We start from the raw sequence: 16253 nt of genomic DNA, 5'->3' as shown, positions 1-16253 counted from the left end.
ACAATTTATCAGCACGTACTTGCTCTCGAATCATATTTTTGTAGTGAGTCACAATACTGTCATGCTGCTCTAATGTTTTCTTCACCTCCTCTTCTTTTTTATCTTCTTCACTGGACTTATAAATAGCCTTAGTTATCACACCTATAAAAGAAGACATTTAAAAATACTGTTTTATTATCAAGACTTATCAGTAAAAACACATGGCCTAACTGCATGAGGCTTTGGGCTTCCTGGTGGCTCAGCAGTAAAGTCTTTTGCCAATCCAAAAGACGTGGGTTGAGTCCCTTGGTTGGGAAGATTCCCTGGAATAAGAAATGGCAACTTACTCAAGTATTCTTTTCTGGGAAATCCCATGGATAGGCTACCGTCCATGGAGTCACAAGAGTCGGACATGACTTTGCAACTAAACAACAACTGCATGAGAGATCAGAAGTCATCTTTCCAATCTTACTGAATGCCAAAAGTCCTTGAATGGGCTACAGACCAAGAGCTAAAAAAAGGATACTTTTAGGCTGATCATATAATCTGCATGCATCCAGAATATACATATAAAGTAAAATCATAGGTACTTTCTAACGAGTGTCAAGATGAACTCTTGTCGTCTTACCTTCAAGTTCTTTTACCAGTTTTGTAAACTCATGATCAAATATCATGTATTCTGGACTGGGGAAGTTTGGCTGGGGTTTCTGAGACGCTCTGGAATACAGCTCATGTTTGCTAATAAATCCTAGTTTCTCTATGAAATTCTCTTTGCCAATCCTCTTCTCTATCAGTTGTTTTAGTTTCTCTCTACAGAGATAAGTATATTGAGATGCTTAAAAAATCATAACAAAACAGAAAAGCCTGGTCTACATTATGCTTTGGCAGAAAAAAATTTACCATTATCTATTGATGACATCAGCAAATCATTTTCCCCTTACTTACTTCATATAGGTCTCAAGAGAGTTATCATTGAAGTAAATTGAAATGCCCAACAAGAGAGCACATAAGCCTTGGACCAACTGTTCTTCTTCTCCAAGATTTTCTGCAATTTGTCCTGTAAGCTGAAATCTTTGCTAAGGAAACTAATGGTTCACAGTATCAAGAATAATTTGTTTTACAATTTGAACCTGACATGTATTTCATGTAATTTTCAACAAGAAATTCTATATGCAATCCAAGAAAACAGAAAACAGTGGTATATATGTACACACACCGCCCACCACCCCAACACACAGCTTAAGCAAGCATCAGCTACCTCTAATCGAGAAGAAGAAATAGAAAAAATAAATACTTACATGTATTTTACTAAAACATAAAGGATACAAATGGAACATTGGCTGAATTGTGAAGAAAGTGTGTCACTGCAATGGGGCAGTTGCTAAGCCAGGTACAAAGCAACATTAGTAATCCAACTCTTGTCTGTATTTTGCTTCCCTGCAATAAACAAGTTAGCAGAAATCTCTTTATGTTTTTCAAACTTGAAGTTGCCCTAAGATCCCTCCCCATCTACATAAAAAGACATTTAACAGCTTATAAAAGATGTACCGGGAATCTGGATTTTAAAAATTGAACAAGAAAACGCACTCTTGTGTCCTCTTTGGACTGTACTTCCGAAACAGAGAGCAGAAATTAGACTTGATCCATGTTTATAATCATACACCAGGTTATCTAAAATATTGTTAGTGGAAAACCTGATATGCTCAGGAAGAAATATATGATGTGGATACTTATAATTTATCAATCTTAAAACACTTCAGCATAAATTTGCTGGTAAATTTAATATGTTTCAATAGGAATTTAAAAAAAAAACTAGTTCCTAATAAACACACAAATCCTACCTCCTTCAAAAAATATTAAAACAAAACAAAGACATAATCTCCTGAATTATTTAGTTAAATTCCATTAAAGAATATATTTCTCTAACAGGAAAATAAATAAACCACATTACAAACTCCTGAGAAATGCCAAATAATGAGAAATCACAAGCATAATGGAGAAGAAAAAGATTTATTTAAATTAACTAAGTGCCTCAAACCTCTAACTATACTGCTGCTAAGTATGTTAAACAATATTGAAAACTAGCATGTCCATCAACATTACACTTTCCTAAATTTTCATACAGCACATTTATATCCCTTATATGAGGTATTTTCTTAGCTCATAATATTCAGTTCAGCTCAGTCGCTCAGTCGTGTCAGACTCTTTGTGACCCCATGAACCAGAGCATGCCAGGCCTCCCTGTCCATCATCAACTTCCGGAGTCTACCCAAACTCATTCCACTGAGTTGGTGATGCCATCCAATCATCTCATCCTCTGTCATTCCCTTCTCCTCCTGCCCTGAGTCTTTCCCAGCATCAGGGTCTTTTCAAATTAGTCAGCTCTTCGCATCAGATGGCCATAATATTGTCCTTGCCCAAATTATATTACATAACCTGCATTTCTGTTTAAGCAAAACAAAACTTGCTTGAAAGAAAATAATGGAAATTAGCACAATAATGCATTGTTCTGGGATTAATTTCAGAAAATATCCAAAATACAATTGTTTAAAAATCAATACAAGGGAGGGATTCAAAAGTAACTATTACTATGTTTTGAAAAATTTCTATCACTCACCCAGACTATTCTAATTTTATGAACCTTAATATCAACATCTTGGCCTTTCTATAACCTTTTTTCAAGTATATTTAATTAAATTCAAATTAGACCTCTTCAAATGCCAAGTAAGCATTTATTAGCATGATTTAGTTTTTACATAAAGCACTAGTTTTACTTTTTCCTTGCCTTTACGTCATTATTGTGTCCACAGTATATCTTCATGTTACCCAGGTAAACTGAAAATAAAATTTATTATGGGAATACCATTTGCAGGTACCAAACATACTGACATTGTATAAACAAGGGCATCCTGTCAAATCACTGACTGATGTCTGAGTAAACAAAAATGGAATTAGGTTCAGTTTTGAAAAGTATGTCCTTTGGGGTCTAGATGAAGGTTAAAAAGAGCAAAGTCAAACACAACTGGTTAGAACCAGGTAGAAGATAGAATGGACCACCTTGTTTATTACAGCAACAGTTCTGATTAGGAATGAGCCTAATCAAAAATGTATATGTACACTACTATGTGTAAAATAGATAGCTAGTTGGAAGCTGCTGTATAGCAAGGGGAGCTCAGCTCAGTGCTGAGATGACCCGGGCAGGTGGGGCAGTGGGATGGGGGAAGTGAGAGGGATGCTCAGAGAAGGAGGGGTGTATGTGTACATATGGCTGATTCCTGCTGCTGTACATCAGAAATTAACATAACATTATAAAACAATTATCTTCCAATTAAAAACATCAAAAACAAAACAAACAAAATAGGAGGGAAATTCAATTAGAGTAGTCATGGAGGGCTCTTTTTATTTAGAAATGAAAGTTCTAAAGATGTTCTCAGCAATAGTATTATAAGAATAATAACAAAATGTTAATTTTTTAATATATGATTTAGAAAAAATAATTCACTGCTATATCATGATGTCATTTAATTATAGTGAAGCTAACTGCTACTAAAATCTCTCTCTCCTGAACTTCTCTGGTGGTCTAGTGGCTAAGACTCCGACTACCAATGCAGGGGGCCCACGTTCAATCCCTGGTCAGGGAACTAGATCCCACATGCTGCAACTAAGGGTTCACATGCCACAGCTAAAGATCCTGCCTGCCACAATGAAGACTGAAAATGAAAAGTCTGTGTGCCTCAACTGAGATCCAGCACCGCCAAAAATAGAAAAAAAATCTCTCTCTCACTGTTATCAATTATCCCCCACTGTAAGAAACAACCAAAGTCAAATATTTCTACATGTTGACAACATGGATGTACTCATTCTACTACTGGCATTTTTTCCAGCTTGAAAAAATAAATAGATAAAAGTATCATTAAAGGGAGCCTTAAAAAAGTGGTAGAGGCTAAAACTGACCAAAAATCTTAGTTTGTTAACTAGTGAAAAATGCTCTCTTTTTTTAGGGAGGGGGGGAAGCTCTATCTAAACTAAAAATGTTTCAAAATACTGTTGAAACCTTTGTCTATCTGAGAATACTTTTGCCTGCCATTCACAAATTGCATGATGCATTTGAGTTACACATCTACTGAAAAAAAAATGGCTGAGAATTATTTCAAATCTTGTTGGAGAGAACCTCGAACATTTCAGAAGAAATAAAGTATTATTCCTAAAAATACATTAAAAATAAAAGATATAGAAAGTTAACATTTTAAACAACTAGTGTTTAAGTATTAAAATGAGGTTCAAGAGTGTTATGATCAGATTTACTTTCTAGTGGTGGCCTCTGGAGACAGAGAACTAATAGGAAAGGGACAAGATAGAACTTGTGGGATTATGAACACTATGCTGCATATTTTGTCTTGGGTGGTGGTTACAGAAATATATTCAACCATGAAAATCATCAGACTGAGCACTTAAGGTCTGTGCATTTTACTGTATATAAATTATACTTTCCAAAATTTCCCTTTTAAGTGAATGACATGCACACTTATAAAATTCTTTACTTAGTAATGAAAATTCTGACAGCTAAAGCTGCCAAATCTGTGTGTGAGGTATTAACACGCGTTAAATCATGCTCATACACAAAGATACAACTCCCAATAGAACTTCAGTTATTAGTATCCACACTGCATAACTGAATACATGCCCAAATATGGAATTAAAAGTACACACATTTTTGGCCAAATATCCCAGAAAACAGATCAAAATCAAACACAAATCACACTCTCCCCCAGCACACATCAAAAACGAATCTGAAATGGTAGTGTAGCACATACGTAACACCCAGAATAACTCAAGATGTTTAAACTCTTTCAAATTACAAATTTATACTTACTATTGTATATTTTCAATAACCTATATAATATAAAAGTCATCATATTCTTTCATATGCTGATTAAAGACAAAATTTTTAACTCTTCAATTTTACTACCTCTGAAATGGTTTCACTGGAAATAAAGCAGCAAGCTTGGGTGAAAAATCACACCAAAAACCCCAAACCAAGGAATTCCAGAAAGTGCAAGCATCCCCAGAGGAAGCACAAGAAGAGCTTCAGATGCTCACTCCCACAGTCCTTAGTAACACCACTACAGTACCCAGAGAGAAACCCAAGAGTCACGGTAGAGATTAACTTGCTGACACATACAAGTGTGAGTAGGATATAACTTCAAACAAGCAGTTAAAAAAAAACAATTAACAAAACCCAAGACAAAGAAAAAGGCTGGCTGTAGGAGGAAATGCCTAAGCCCAAACAAGTGATACATACCCGTCGGTTGATCTTATCGCCCTGCAAATTATACATTAAAGATTATTTGAAAATATTACTGCTTGAGAAAAATGTATACCCAGAAAAATCCCTCAAATACAGTCTCTCTAGCAACCCAAGCCAACAGTTTGGAACAGGACAGATCTAATCTTTTATTTTACCAACATATGTACATTTTAGAGGAGAAAGGCTAAATTTATAGCACTGTGATTACTTAAAAGTGGGAAGACATCACTATCTTGAGGATTTCTCATTATGCATTAGTTAGAATTGCAATGTTAGAGCTAAGTATGTGGTGATGATGGTCAGACAGTTAATTACTATTTGGCTTAAGAAAAGCTGTTAAACACCACTATATTTAAAATAAGTAACTAATAAGGATGTAGTGGTAACTCTACAGGGAACTCTACTCAATATTCTGTAAAAATCTTTATGGGAAAGAATCTAAAAAAAAATGGATATATGTATAACTGATTTACTTTGCTGTATACCTGAAACTAACACAACATTGTAAATAAAATATACTCTAATACAAAATCAAAAAAAGCTGTTTTCCATATACAGCAACGAGAGAAAAACAAGTATTAAATAAATAAGACTATGAATATTTTGAACCACTTCTAAAAAATCACTAAGATAGATAATAAAGATAAAGCAGGCTTTCAATCAAAGTACACTGATTCTAAGTAACAAAGGAGAGTTCAACTCTCTTTTCACTAGCTAATTTTTAAGCCTTCATTTATAACTCCCTATGGATGGTAATGATGTTTCTTTAAAAGCTCATAATAAAACAATTCAACAAGTATGGCAAAATTAAAAACTGAGAAGCACTCCACATATCATGGGGAAGGAATAAGATAATACCAGTGGATAGAGCAATTTTAGACTTATGGACATTTTCACTCTCCTTGAATGACTCTGAACATCTATGACTTTAAAGTTTTGCTTAAGCATCAACCTGAATCATTTAACAGCAAGGCTAGCACATGTGGGCAAATCATCTAAAAATAGTAAGGGATATTCCTAAATATCAATCCTTTAGCATTCACGTTTCAATGAAGCTTTGCTACTTTCATTAGGCATCTAAAGGAATGCAAACATTTTATGTTTATTTGCATCTTACTAGGTAAACTATACACCTTGGGGTTCGGAGGATTTGGGAGCTCACAAACATCAAGGGGTGTACTGTTTAACTATGTAAGCAATGGATTGGTATTTTATTTCTGTTTTCTGAAAGGAAGATCAATTGCCCTGGGAAGAGAAAGAGCAAGCTGTGAACCACTCTATTCTATTCCCTCTCATACACTGACCCGAATTCAGCTATTGAACAGTAAGAGAAACTGTGTGGATGATATAAAAAGAAAACAAATACCCCCGCCTTCAAAAAAAATCCACCACCTTCTGTCCAGAACATGTGATTCCATCCTGATGCAGACCCTATTCATTATTTGGCAAAACCATTCTGACAGGAGTATTATTTCCTGCTTTCTCTCCACAAAACCATTTCATGTAACAGTGAGCTAATGAGCAGTCTTTGCCTTGTTCCCTTTCCATCTGTATCTACTAAGGACATCCTTAAATCCTTGTGTCACTGACATCAAAATGAAACTTTCCACCCCCTCCCTAGAGAAGTCTTGCTGGTCACTTTACCTGTGAAAGAATGTTGGTGCACTGCTGCAACAAAGAAACTGGAGGATTGCCGATGCTTGTAGCAAGCTGAACCCTGAGCAGCTGTTCTTTCTGGGTAGCATTTTCTTGCAAAGCGTGGGCAAGGGCCACGGCAGCACACCAATTTGAAAGCGAATCAGTAGAAAATAAACCTCCGCATAACAACTGACCAGCTGAGACCGTATTGCCTGTTGCTAAAAAGGTGGCAGGCAAATAACAATAAGGTGAAAATGAATTATGTTGTTTCCAAACACACAAAAATAATATGAAATAATACTTAAAAATCTGTTAATTAGCAGCATTAAGTAACACTTTCGAAAGTCTGTTTTTACAAAATAAAATTTAAAAGATGACAAAGAAGTATCTTGAAAAAAAAGTAGCAAAACAAAGAAATATTAGAACAGTTCAGGCATCAAACTGATGATGGTATATTCCAGAAATTATGACCTTAATTGAAAACTATACTTCTAAAACAGACTGAGAGGAAATGTTATATTTTAAACATTATATTACATACTAATATTCTACATTTTAAATATCTACTGCACTTTTTTTTTACTATTAAAAGATAATTATTTATTTTAAAAGTTAGAATTAAATTATTTACCATCAATAGTGGAAGGCAGAAGTGTTGACACAATTTCTCCTTGTCCTTTCTGATTTTTATATAAGAAACACTGGAAACAGTAGAGAACAGCACAGCGTAACACAAACGGCTGCCTTTCATTAACCATGGACATGAGAAGTACTACGATGGCTGGTCTGTTGCATTTAAAAAGAAAAGAACAAACAGAAATATTGCAGTCTACGTACATACATCAATAGCTAGTCATTTTTGTTGACTGAAAAGCCACAGGCAGAATACCAGCAAGCTAACAATTTCATCTCCATTTCACAGAAAAGATATCTGCAGCTGAGAGAAACGAAGTGATCTGCTTGCTAAGGCACACAGCTAGGAAGTGATACCCAAGTACAAATACATAGGTTCTAAAGACTGGAAACTCTTAAAATACCAACATATTTATCTTGTCAGATAATTTCTTGTTTCAAAACACAGAACTGAACCCTTAAAAGAATAAGGCGTGCAGACAAGATATACTAATTCGTCTGCAGGATCTCAGCATTTCTCTTTTCCTACCTTGGTGGGTTTGAAGGTGCATTTACAGAAGCGAAGTAGTCTTGGTTTACTTGGCAGCCTCGAATAACTTCTGATACAGTATTAATGGTCTGAAATGAACATGAGTGGAGAAGAAAATTTAGAGAAAGTGAGTTGAAGGAAAAACCTGTTTTTAAAAGAAGAAAATGTTATATTCTTTTGCTTTTAAACAACAAAACTTAGATAACAAAAATGTCAGTTACAGCATTATAATCTTTAACACTTTTGTGAGATTATATTTTAAAACACTGACTGCCTCCAATTAAACTTGACCACATGCATTTAAAATCTCAAAAAAACTAAAATTAATAATATCCTCTAAGAGAGAGAATCTATTTCTACAAAGCAAGAAAAAGGATGCTTAAAAATAAAATCAGAGAACAAATTTAAAATGTAACAAATTACAAATTCAATTTAAGGATAAGGCTGAGAAAAACCTCCAAGTAGACAGAATAAAAAGACACTGGGTCCAGAAAATCTAATAATCTATTAATAAAGTTCAAGACACAGAAAAGAGGAAACTGTCAAGGAACACATAAAACTTCCTCAGAACTGAAGTACTTATGTCTCTAGTTTGAAAGGGCCCAATGAATACTAAAATTTAGTGGGGTTGAGAGGTAGAGTCTGTAATAGAGCACATCATCAGTAAATTTCAGAAACCAGAAAGAAAGATTCTAGAGAAAGAAAGTAGGTTACATAAAAAGACGCAAAATGGCTTCAGACTTCTTAGTAGCAACACTGGAATAATGTTCTTAAAGTTGAGCGTTGCTGCTGCTGCTGCTAAGTCGCTTCAGTCGTGTCTGACTCTGTGCGATCCCATAGACGGCGGCCCACCAGGCTCCCCTGTCCCTGGGATTCTCCAGGCAAGAACGCTGGAGTGGTTGCCATTTCCTTCTCCAATGCATGAAAGTGAAAAGTGAAAGTGAAGTCACTCAGTCCTGTCCGACTCTTCGCAACCCCATGAACTGCAGCCTACCAGGCTCCTCCGTCCGTGGGATTTTCAGGCAAGAGTACTGGAGTGGGGTGCCATTGCCTTCTCTGAAGCTGAGCGTTAATGATTTTCAATTCTGAATTCCATACCTAACCAAACACTAGACTAATTCTGAAGGTGGAGGAATGACATGAAAAAGCTAAAACCAAATTATCTTGCCATTCACCCCCTTTCAGGAAGTTAAGTAAAATAACATAATGAACCAAGGGGTGGTAGAAAATGACACAGAATCTAGATAACCAAGGAATCCCCTGAGGGTTCAGACGGTAAAGAATCCACCTGCAATGAGGGAGACCTGGGTTTGATCCCTGGATTGGGAAGATCCCCTGGAGGAGGGCATGGCAACCCATTTCAGTATTCTTTCCTGGAGATTCCCAATGGACAGAGGAGCCTGGTGGGCTACAGTCCATGGAGTTGCAGAGTCGGACTTAACTGAGCGACTAAAGCATGGCAAAAGGATCATTAGAGCGAGTGAATCAAAGTCCCAGGATAGGGACCTTCCTGGTGGTCCAGGAGCTAAGACTTAATTAATGTTCCCAATGTAGGGGGCCCAGGTTGAATCCCTAGTCAGAGAATTAAGATTCCACATGCCACACACAACGAAGATGCAAATAAATAAATGAAAGGTAAGTTCCAGGATAAGAGCTGTGTGATGGAAGAAGAGAATAAGCAGCCCATATGGGAGCAGGAGGATAGAGGACTTCCAGAAGGTCTGAAGTGGGGAACATACTTTTAAGCACATGACAGTGTTAATATGCATAGATAGACAGAAAATCAGTAAAATGAAAGAGAATCTTATTATAACTCAGGAAAGAAAAAAAGGTTATTTTTAAAAAAAAGCATGGGGCTCTGTTTGGCTTAGCAAAAAACAGTATTGGAATAGTGACAAAACTATAAATTCTGATTATCAATTTAAAAATAAATTACTAGGGTGACAGGAGGAAGTAAAGTGGGACAGTTAGTTATACAGGGGGAAGTGAGGCTTAGATAGGAAGGAGGGAGTCCAAAGATAGTTTTTCTTATAAAACTTTCACTATTATCTGTACTTTTAATGTACATGTGTTAATTTGAGAAAAGAAATTTAAATAAACCTTTCTTTTCTTCAAACTAACTTCTTTTTCTTAATAGGCAGGAAACAGAAAATGCGATACATCAAGGAAAAAGAATTTATTATTCTACGAATAAGATTCACGTCTGACTTGACTAAGTCATAATGTTCTCAAAATTAAAAATATAAATCATTACTGTGCACTCCTGTTGAATACAATAAAATTAACAAGAAATGTTCTAAGCGTTAACATTATTTACATGCCATTAAACTTGCGGAATGAATACACCTTTTGGAATTGCTACTGTCTTCATTATGCTAATTATACTTTATAGTGTCAGTAAGGAATTTAACAGATAAGAATGGTTAACAATTGCTGTTTCTCATTCAGCTGATATCTAGTTCTTCCCAGGCTTCCTGAGTTCAGCTTCCACAGAGTGGCTTCTGCCATCACTTGGTTTACCTCAGTCAGGATGTCAGCAGGAACTCCAGTGGCCATTAGGATAGTACAAAGCTGCTGCAGTAAGCCACACTGGAACATAGCTTTTTGGCAGCTACTGGTAGCACCAGGAGGGTTGTTGGGAGATACTAGTACACGAACAAGCTGCAAAAGAAAGAGAACACAAAATCTGTCTTTCAGAGATTGGAAAAGTCTTGAGACAAATTTGATCTATATGAATAGAAAACCTGTGTAATGGATTCCCCAAAATGCTCAGCCAGATCTATAGCATTCAATGCTTTGACAGCATTTTACACACACTTCTTTCAAAATTGGTGTGAAAGTGTTAGTCACTTAGTCATGTCCACCCCATGGACTGCAGCCTATCACGCTCCTATATCCGTGAAATTCTCCAGGAAGAAAACTAGAGTGGGTTGCTATTCCCTTCTCCAGGGAATCTTCCTGATGCAGGGATCAAACCTAGGTCTCCAGCACTGCAGACAGATTTTTTACTGTCTGAGCCATCTCCTCTCAAACCCTGACACTGCTTAATCAGCTAAGTTTTTGTAATATCCCGAGCTGTCATTTCCTCCTCAAGGGGATCTTCCCAACTCAGGGACTGAACCCACATCTCCTGCATCTCTTGCACTGGCAAATGGATTCTTTACCACTGTGTCACCTGGGAAGCCCCATCAAAGTCCTAGATGGCATCTTTTTCCAAGAGAAAGCTGTTTTATCTGCATTGAAAATCTGTTGCTTTGTGTAGCCACCTTCATTAACTTGCTGCAGCTTCTACATCAGCACTTGTTTCACCTGTGTTAATACTTCTATGTTATGAAGAAGATGGCTTCTTTCCTTAAACCTCATGAACCAACTTCTGCTAGATTCAAAATTTTCTTCTGCAGCTTCCTTACCTTTCTCAACCTTCATGGAATTGAAGAGAGTTAGGGCTTTGTTCTAGAGTAGGTTCTGGCTTAAGGGAATGTTATCACTGGTTTGATCATCTATCCAGGCCACTAAAGCTTTCTCCACATTAGCAATAATGCTGCTTCAGTTTCCCATCACTCATGTATTCACTTATTCTTTCCTTCAATAACTCTTCCTCTGGATTTACATTTTGGCTAACTGGTACAACAGGCCTAGGTTTCAGCCTATCTTTGCTTTCAATATGTCTTCCTTACTCAACTTAATCATTTCTAGCTTTTGATTTAGAGTGAGAGACATCCAACTCTTCCTTTCACTTGAACACTTAGAGGCCACTGTAAAGTTATTAATTGGTCTAATTTCAACACTTATGTCACAGCAGATAGGGAGACCCAAGGAAAGGGAGACAGGGAATGGTCCATTAGAGGAGCCATCAAACACACACATGTATCGATTAAGTTGTCCATTTTACAAGGGCGTGATTCGCGGTGCCACAGAACAATTACAACACTTATAGCAAAGACCACTGATCACAGATCGCCATAACAAATAATAATGAAAAGGTTTGAAATACTGAGAATTACTAAAATGTGACAGAGACATGAAGTGAGCAAGTGCTGGTGAACAAAAGCTGACAACTTGCTTGACATAGGGTTGCCATAAAACTTCAATTTGTAAAAAGTACAATTATCTACAAAGCACAATAAAGTGAAGCACAGTAAACTGAGATATACCTGTATTTAAAACAAACACCAAATTATGTGTCATCTTTCCCGTAAATATTTCCATATGCCTCCAATAAAAAGATTTTAAAAATATAATCATGCCATTATTATACCTAACAAAATCAACAATAATTCCTTAAGTAAGTAAGTGTTCGTCACTCAGTTGTGCCCGACTCTTTGCAACCCCATGAGATTTTCCAGGCAAGGATACTGGAGTGGGTTGCCATATCCTTCTCCAGGGGATCTTCCCAACCCAGGGATTGAACCTGAGTATCCTATACTGCAGGTAGATTCTTTTTTTTTTTTTTTATGTTTATTGCAGGTAGATTCTTTACTGACTGAGCTACGAGGGAAACCCAATAATTCCTTAATGTCATTTAACAGCCATTGGGTATCTTAACTGATGCTATAAATAATCACATTTCTAGATAACAAATAGTTATATTCAAATACATTATAAATATGCAAAATATCACAATAGATTGACTTATATTTTCCCAGAGAGAAAAACCAGGGGAAGTTTGTAGATGTTATATCCAGGCAGATTTTGACTCATTATATAGATTAAGCTTTTTATAATTAGAACTATCCAACAACAAAAAGGAGTCTCTCATTAGGTAATGAGTTTTCTGAGAGTCAATGGCAGTATCGGTCCAAAAAATGAAATAGAAGGGATTCCTACAGGTAGAAACAATCATGAAATTACCATTCCAGGAAAAAATTTAAATGTTTCACAACTAAAAAAACTTCAAAAAGACGCCTTCTTCACATTTAATTTGCGAAATTTAAATGAACGATCCTCAAGTGGATCAATTTCAATCTTTAGTGGCTTAGAATTCTATCATAATTATAACTGTGATGATGAATAATTCCAGTTTGGACATATATATCCAAAAAGGATTGTTCATCACCATTTACAATGCATTTTCACTTGTTATACAACCGAGAACTTGAAATATAAGCAACCCTAAATATAAGCAATAAAGCTATCAAGAAAGCCTTCTAATAGTTTGAAAAGCAGAAGATAACCTGTGGCCTGTGAAGCTATGAAATACATCAACTACTTCGTCTTTGAATGGAGAATACATTACAGTGAATTAAACTCAGTTTATTTCGAAGTTTATCTTCTTCAATAACTACTATCTACTTTATTCACTTTCTAGAAGAATACTGAAAGAACTAACTTACTTCTATATATAACTAGAATACTGTTTTTCTGTTTATACGCAGCATTCTATTCTAAATTTTTTTTGGTAAAATAGTGCTTTACTTTTTAACAAGTGACTTTCTTGTTAACAATTACTTTTTGCAAAAGTTAATTCTTTAGGTAGTACTCAAAGCTATAAGACATGAGTAAGCTCCTCAAGCAGTTTAGATTTTCACTCTGGAAGGAAATATATATGTAACTGGTACATCATGAGAACCCTTCATTTTCTCTAATCACATTTTGAAAATCATTTTTCTAGAGGAATTTCCTTTGTTAAGAAGGCAGTGTTGAGCAAAGATATCAACTTTACCACTGGGACACTGTTTCTGAAACATTAAAAACTAATAGCCTTGAAATGTGTGATACTGACATGTAAAAACAGAAACAATGAAGTTGGGAATATCAACAGATTCTGCCCATGTTCCCTGTAAAATATTTCCCTAACAGTTTTTAAGGCATATTCTAAATAGGCTAACTATAGTTTATTATCCAAACTGGGACACTTCTGACGTGAAAGAGGACATGATTAGTAATTACAAAATGAATACTGACCTGGTAAACTGGGGCATATGGTCACCCTAATTATCAATCAACCCTATGTGGGAAACTCCCAGAGAAGGCAACAATATGCAGATTCTAATTATCAGTCTGATTAACCACCTAGTTTTGAGGAACACAACTTTAGGAACACAGGGACATTCAAAGACCCACAAGAATCACTAGAGAGTAAGTTAGGAAACCGGTATAAACTTAAAGGTCTGGAGAAGGGGGATTCAATAAAGGGATAAATAAGTAAAATACTTTAAAAATGTCATAATTTTCTGATACAGAATTCATTTGGGATCCTACTGTCTTCACCTTTACTATCCATCACCACCAAGCTTTCACCACAGAGCTTAAATGAAATTACATGTGACTTGTTAATTTAATTTATATTAAATTAAACATAAAACTCAAGACTATTAATCTTTGAGGGTAGGGACATCTTCATCCACTTCCAAGCATCCAGTGTCTGGCTCTCAGTAAATGTTTACTGAATGAATTTCTATGCTGAACTTAATATTCTGAATACTAAAATTTATGATATTAGAACCTTAAATGAAGAAAATAGATTAAAAAAATTCAACTCAACTTATTATCTTCTAGTGCAAAACCTATCAGGAAACTATGTTTGGATGTGCTTTAAAATAACCCAACAGGGCAAGAGAGGGGAATAAAAGATGAAACAGTATTGTCAGATGTTAACAGTTATTGAAACAAAGCATATGTGTGGGAGGAAGGGAATCTCTATTTCTGAATATAACTGCAAATCTCTGTATCAGAACGTTCTTACTCTTTTTTTAAGCTCACCTGAAACCAATTCACCATCCTGGATTGACCAAAGGCAAAACATTTTTTTTTTCTTTAAAAGGACTGTTGTGAAAATTATCACATTTATGTCTGAGGACAGCGTACCTGTAACATTAGGTGCAGATTAGTCACTTTCTGTGCGGACCAGCCAGAATTTTCATCCCCAACTTCAAACCAAGGTTTCATACGCTGAATATACGAGCCTTCTTTAAAAAAATTTTGATTGGAATTGTTGTTTTTTAACAAGTTTTGGAGCAGAATCAGACAATCTTCCACTACTATACCTGGGGAAAGAATGTAAAAAACAGAAATGTGAAGGCTGACAGAACCTGAAGGAAAATTCAATCCCCAAACATTTTAAAAACAAAAATCTCCATGCACAGCATCTCCTCAGCTTGCACGGCAGTGAGCCTGCTCTTCCTCAGGTCCCCCTGGGATCTCTTGACTTCTCTTTTTGACTAGCCACTCATCTCAGTAACTCACACTGTTTCTTCACATTTAGCTTACACGTCATTTCTTCAGGAATAATTAGTGAGATCCAATGACTACGTTAGGATCATGAGCTATATGCTCTCACAGTTGCCTGCTCCTTTTATTATTATGTAGTATCTGTCTTCTCCACTAGATTGTAATTCATGAAGACAGGAATTTGTGAATGTCCTACTCACTCTGTATTCTCAGCAGATATAGAGATAAGACATCAGACATGTACAAGATAAACTGAAAGTGAAAGTTTCTCAGTCGGGTCTGACTCTTTGCGACCCAATGGACTATACAGTCCATGGAATTCTCCAGGCCAGAATACTGGAGTGGGTAGCCTTTCCCTTCTCCAGGGGATCTTCCCAACCCAGGGATTGAACCCAGGTCTCCCGCATTGCAGGTGGATTCTTCACCAGCTGAGTCACAAGGGAAGCCCCACATACAAGGTATGCACGTATGCATGTGAAGTTGCTCAGTCGTGTCCGACTCTTTGCAACCCCATGGACTGTAGTCTACCAGGCTCCTCTGTCCATGGGATTTTCCAGGCAATAATACTAGAGTGGATTGCCATTTCCTTCTCCAGGGGATCTTCCCAACCCAGGGATCGAACCCAGGTCTCCCGCATTGTAGACAGACGCTTTACCGTCTGAGCCACCAGGGAAGTCCTCCAATATTTAGTCCTACTAAACATTTGTTAAATGAATCAATCATTGTAATCTCTAAGAAGCACTTGACATTGTTGTCTCAATGTCTCTTCCTTGAAACTTTCTCTTCTCTTGGTTTCTTAAACACTAATGACTCCCTCCCTGGTTTTCCTTACAGATGTCTGGTCACTCCTCAGGCTTCCTAGGCAAAGAGCTCTCTGTTTCCTCTGCAAAGCCTATGACGAAGGCTGGATGCTTATAGTGAGTAGGTTCCTCTGTATATATACCCACACTTTTGTGCCTACTACTTGAGCTGTATGATTATAAGAATTAATTGCTT

General features: G+C 36.3%; 1 protein-coding gene across 2 annotated transcripts in view; it reads right to left on the bottom strand.

Annotated features, from left to right (window-relative positions):
* The window catches only part of USO1 (USO1 vesicle transport factor), a 75591-nt gene that overhangs the window by 11680 nt on the left and 47658 nt on the right, over nucleotides 1-16253 (bottom strand). Inside the window, exons 10-19 of one of the 2 annotated variants that reach the window (XM_068974919.1) lie at nucleotides 14895-15073; nucleotides 10608-10748; nucleotides 8088-8176; nucleotides 7557-7711; nucleotides 6932-7143; nucleotides 5282-5302; nucleotides 1306-1416; nucleotides 925-1043; nucleotides 608-789; nucleotides 20-141 (exon numbers count right to left, since the gene is read on the bottom strand). In XM_068974919.1, the coding sequence (XP_068831020.1) occupies nucleotides 20-141; nucleotides 608-789; nucleotides 925-1043; nucleotides 1306-1416; nucleotides 5282-5302; nucleotides 6932-7143; nucleotides 7557-7711; nucleotides 8088-8176; nucleotides 10608-10748; nucleotides 14895-15073 (1331 nt within the window). The remainder of the gene's footprint in view (nucleotides 1-19; nucleotides 142-607; nucleotides 790-924; nucleotides 1044-1305; nucleotides 1417-5281; nucleotides 5303-6931; nucleotides 7144-7556; nucleotides 7712-8087; nucleotides 8177-10607; nucleotides 10749-14894; nucleotides 15074-16253) is intronic. The other variant, XM_068974918.1, reaches the window with a different exon arrangement.

The sequence above is a fragment of the Capricornis sumatraensis genome, chromosome 7 (genome assembly GCF_032405125.1).
Source record: "Capricornis sumatraensis isolate serow.1 chromosome 7, serow.2, whole genome shotgun sequence".
Classification (NCBI taxonomy): domain Eukaryota; kingdom Metazoa; phylum Chordata; class Mammalia; order Artiodactyla; family Bovidae; genus Capricornis; species Capricornis sumatraensis.
The sequence above is the reverse complement of the archived record's forward strand: the minus strand, read 5'-3'. Positions and strand labels throughout refer to the sequence as shown.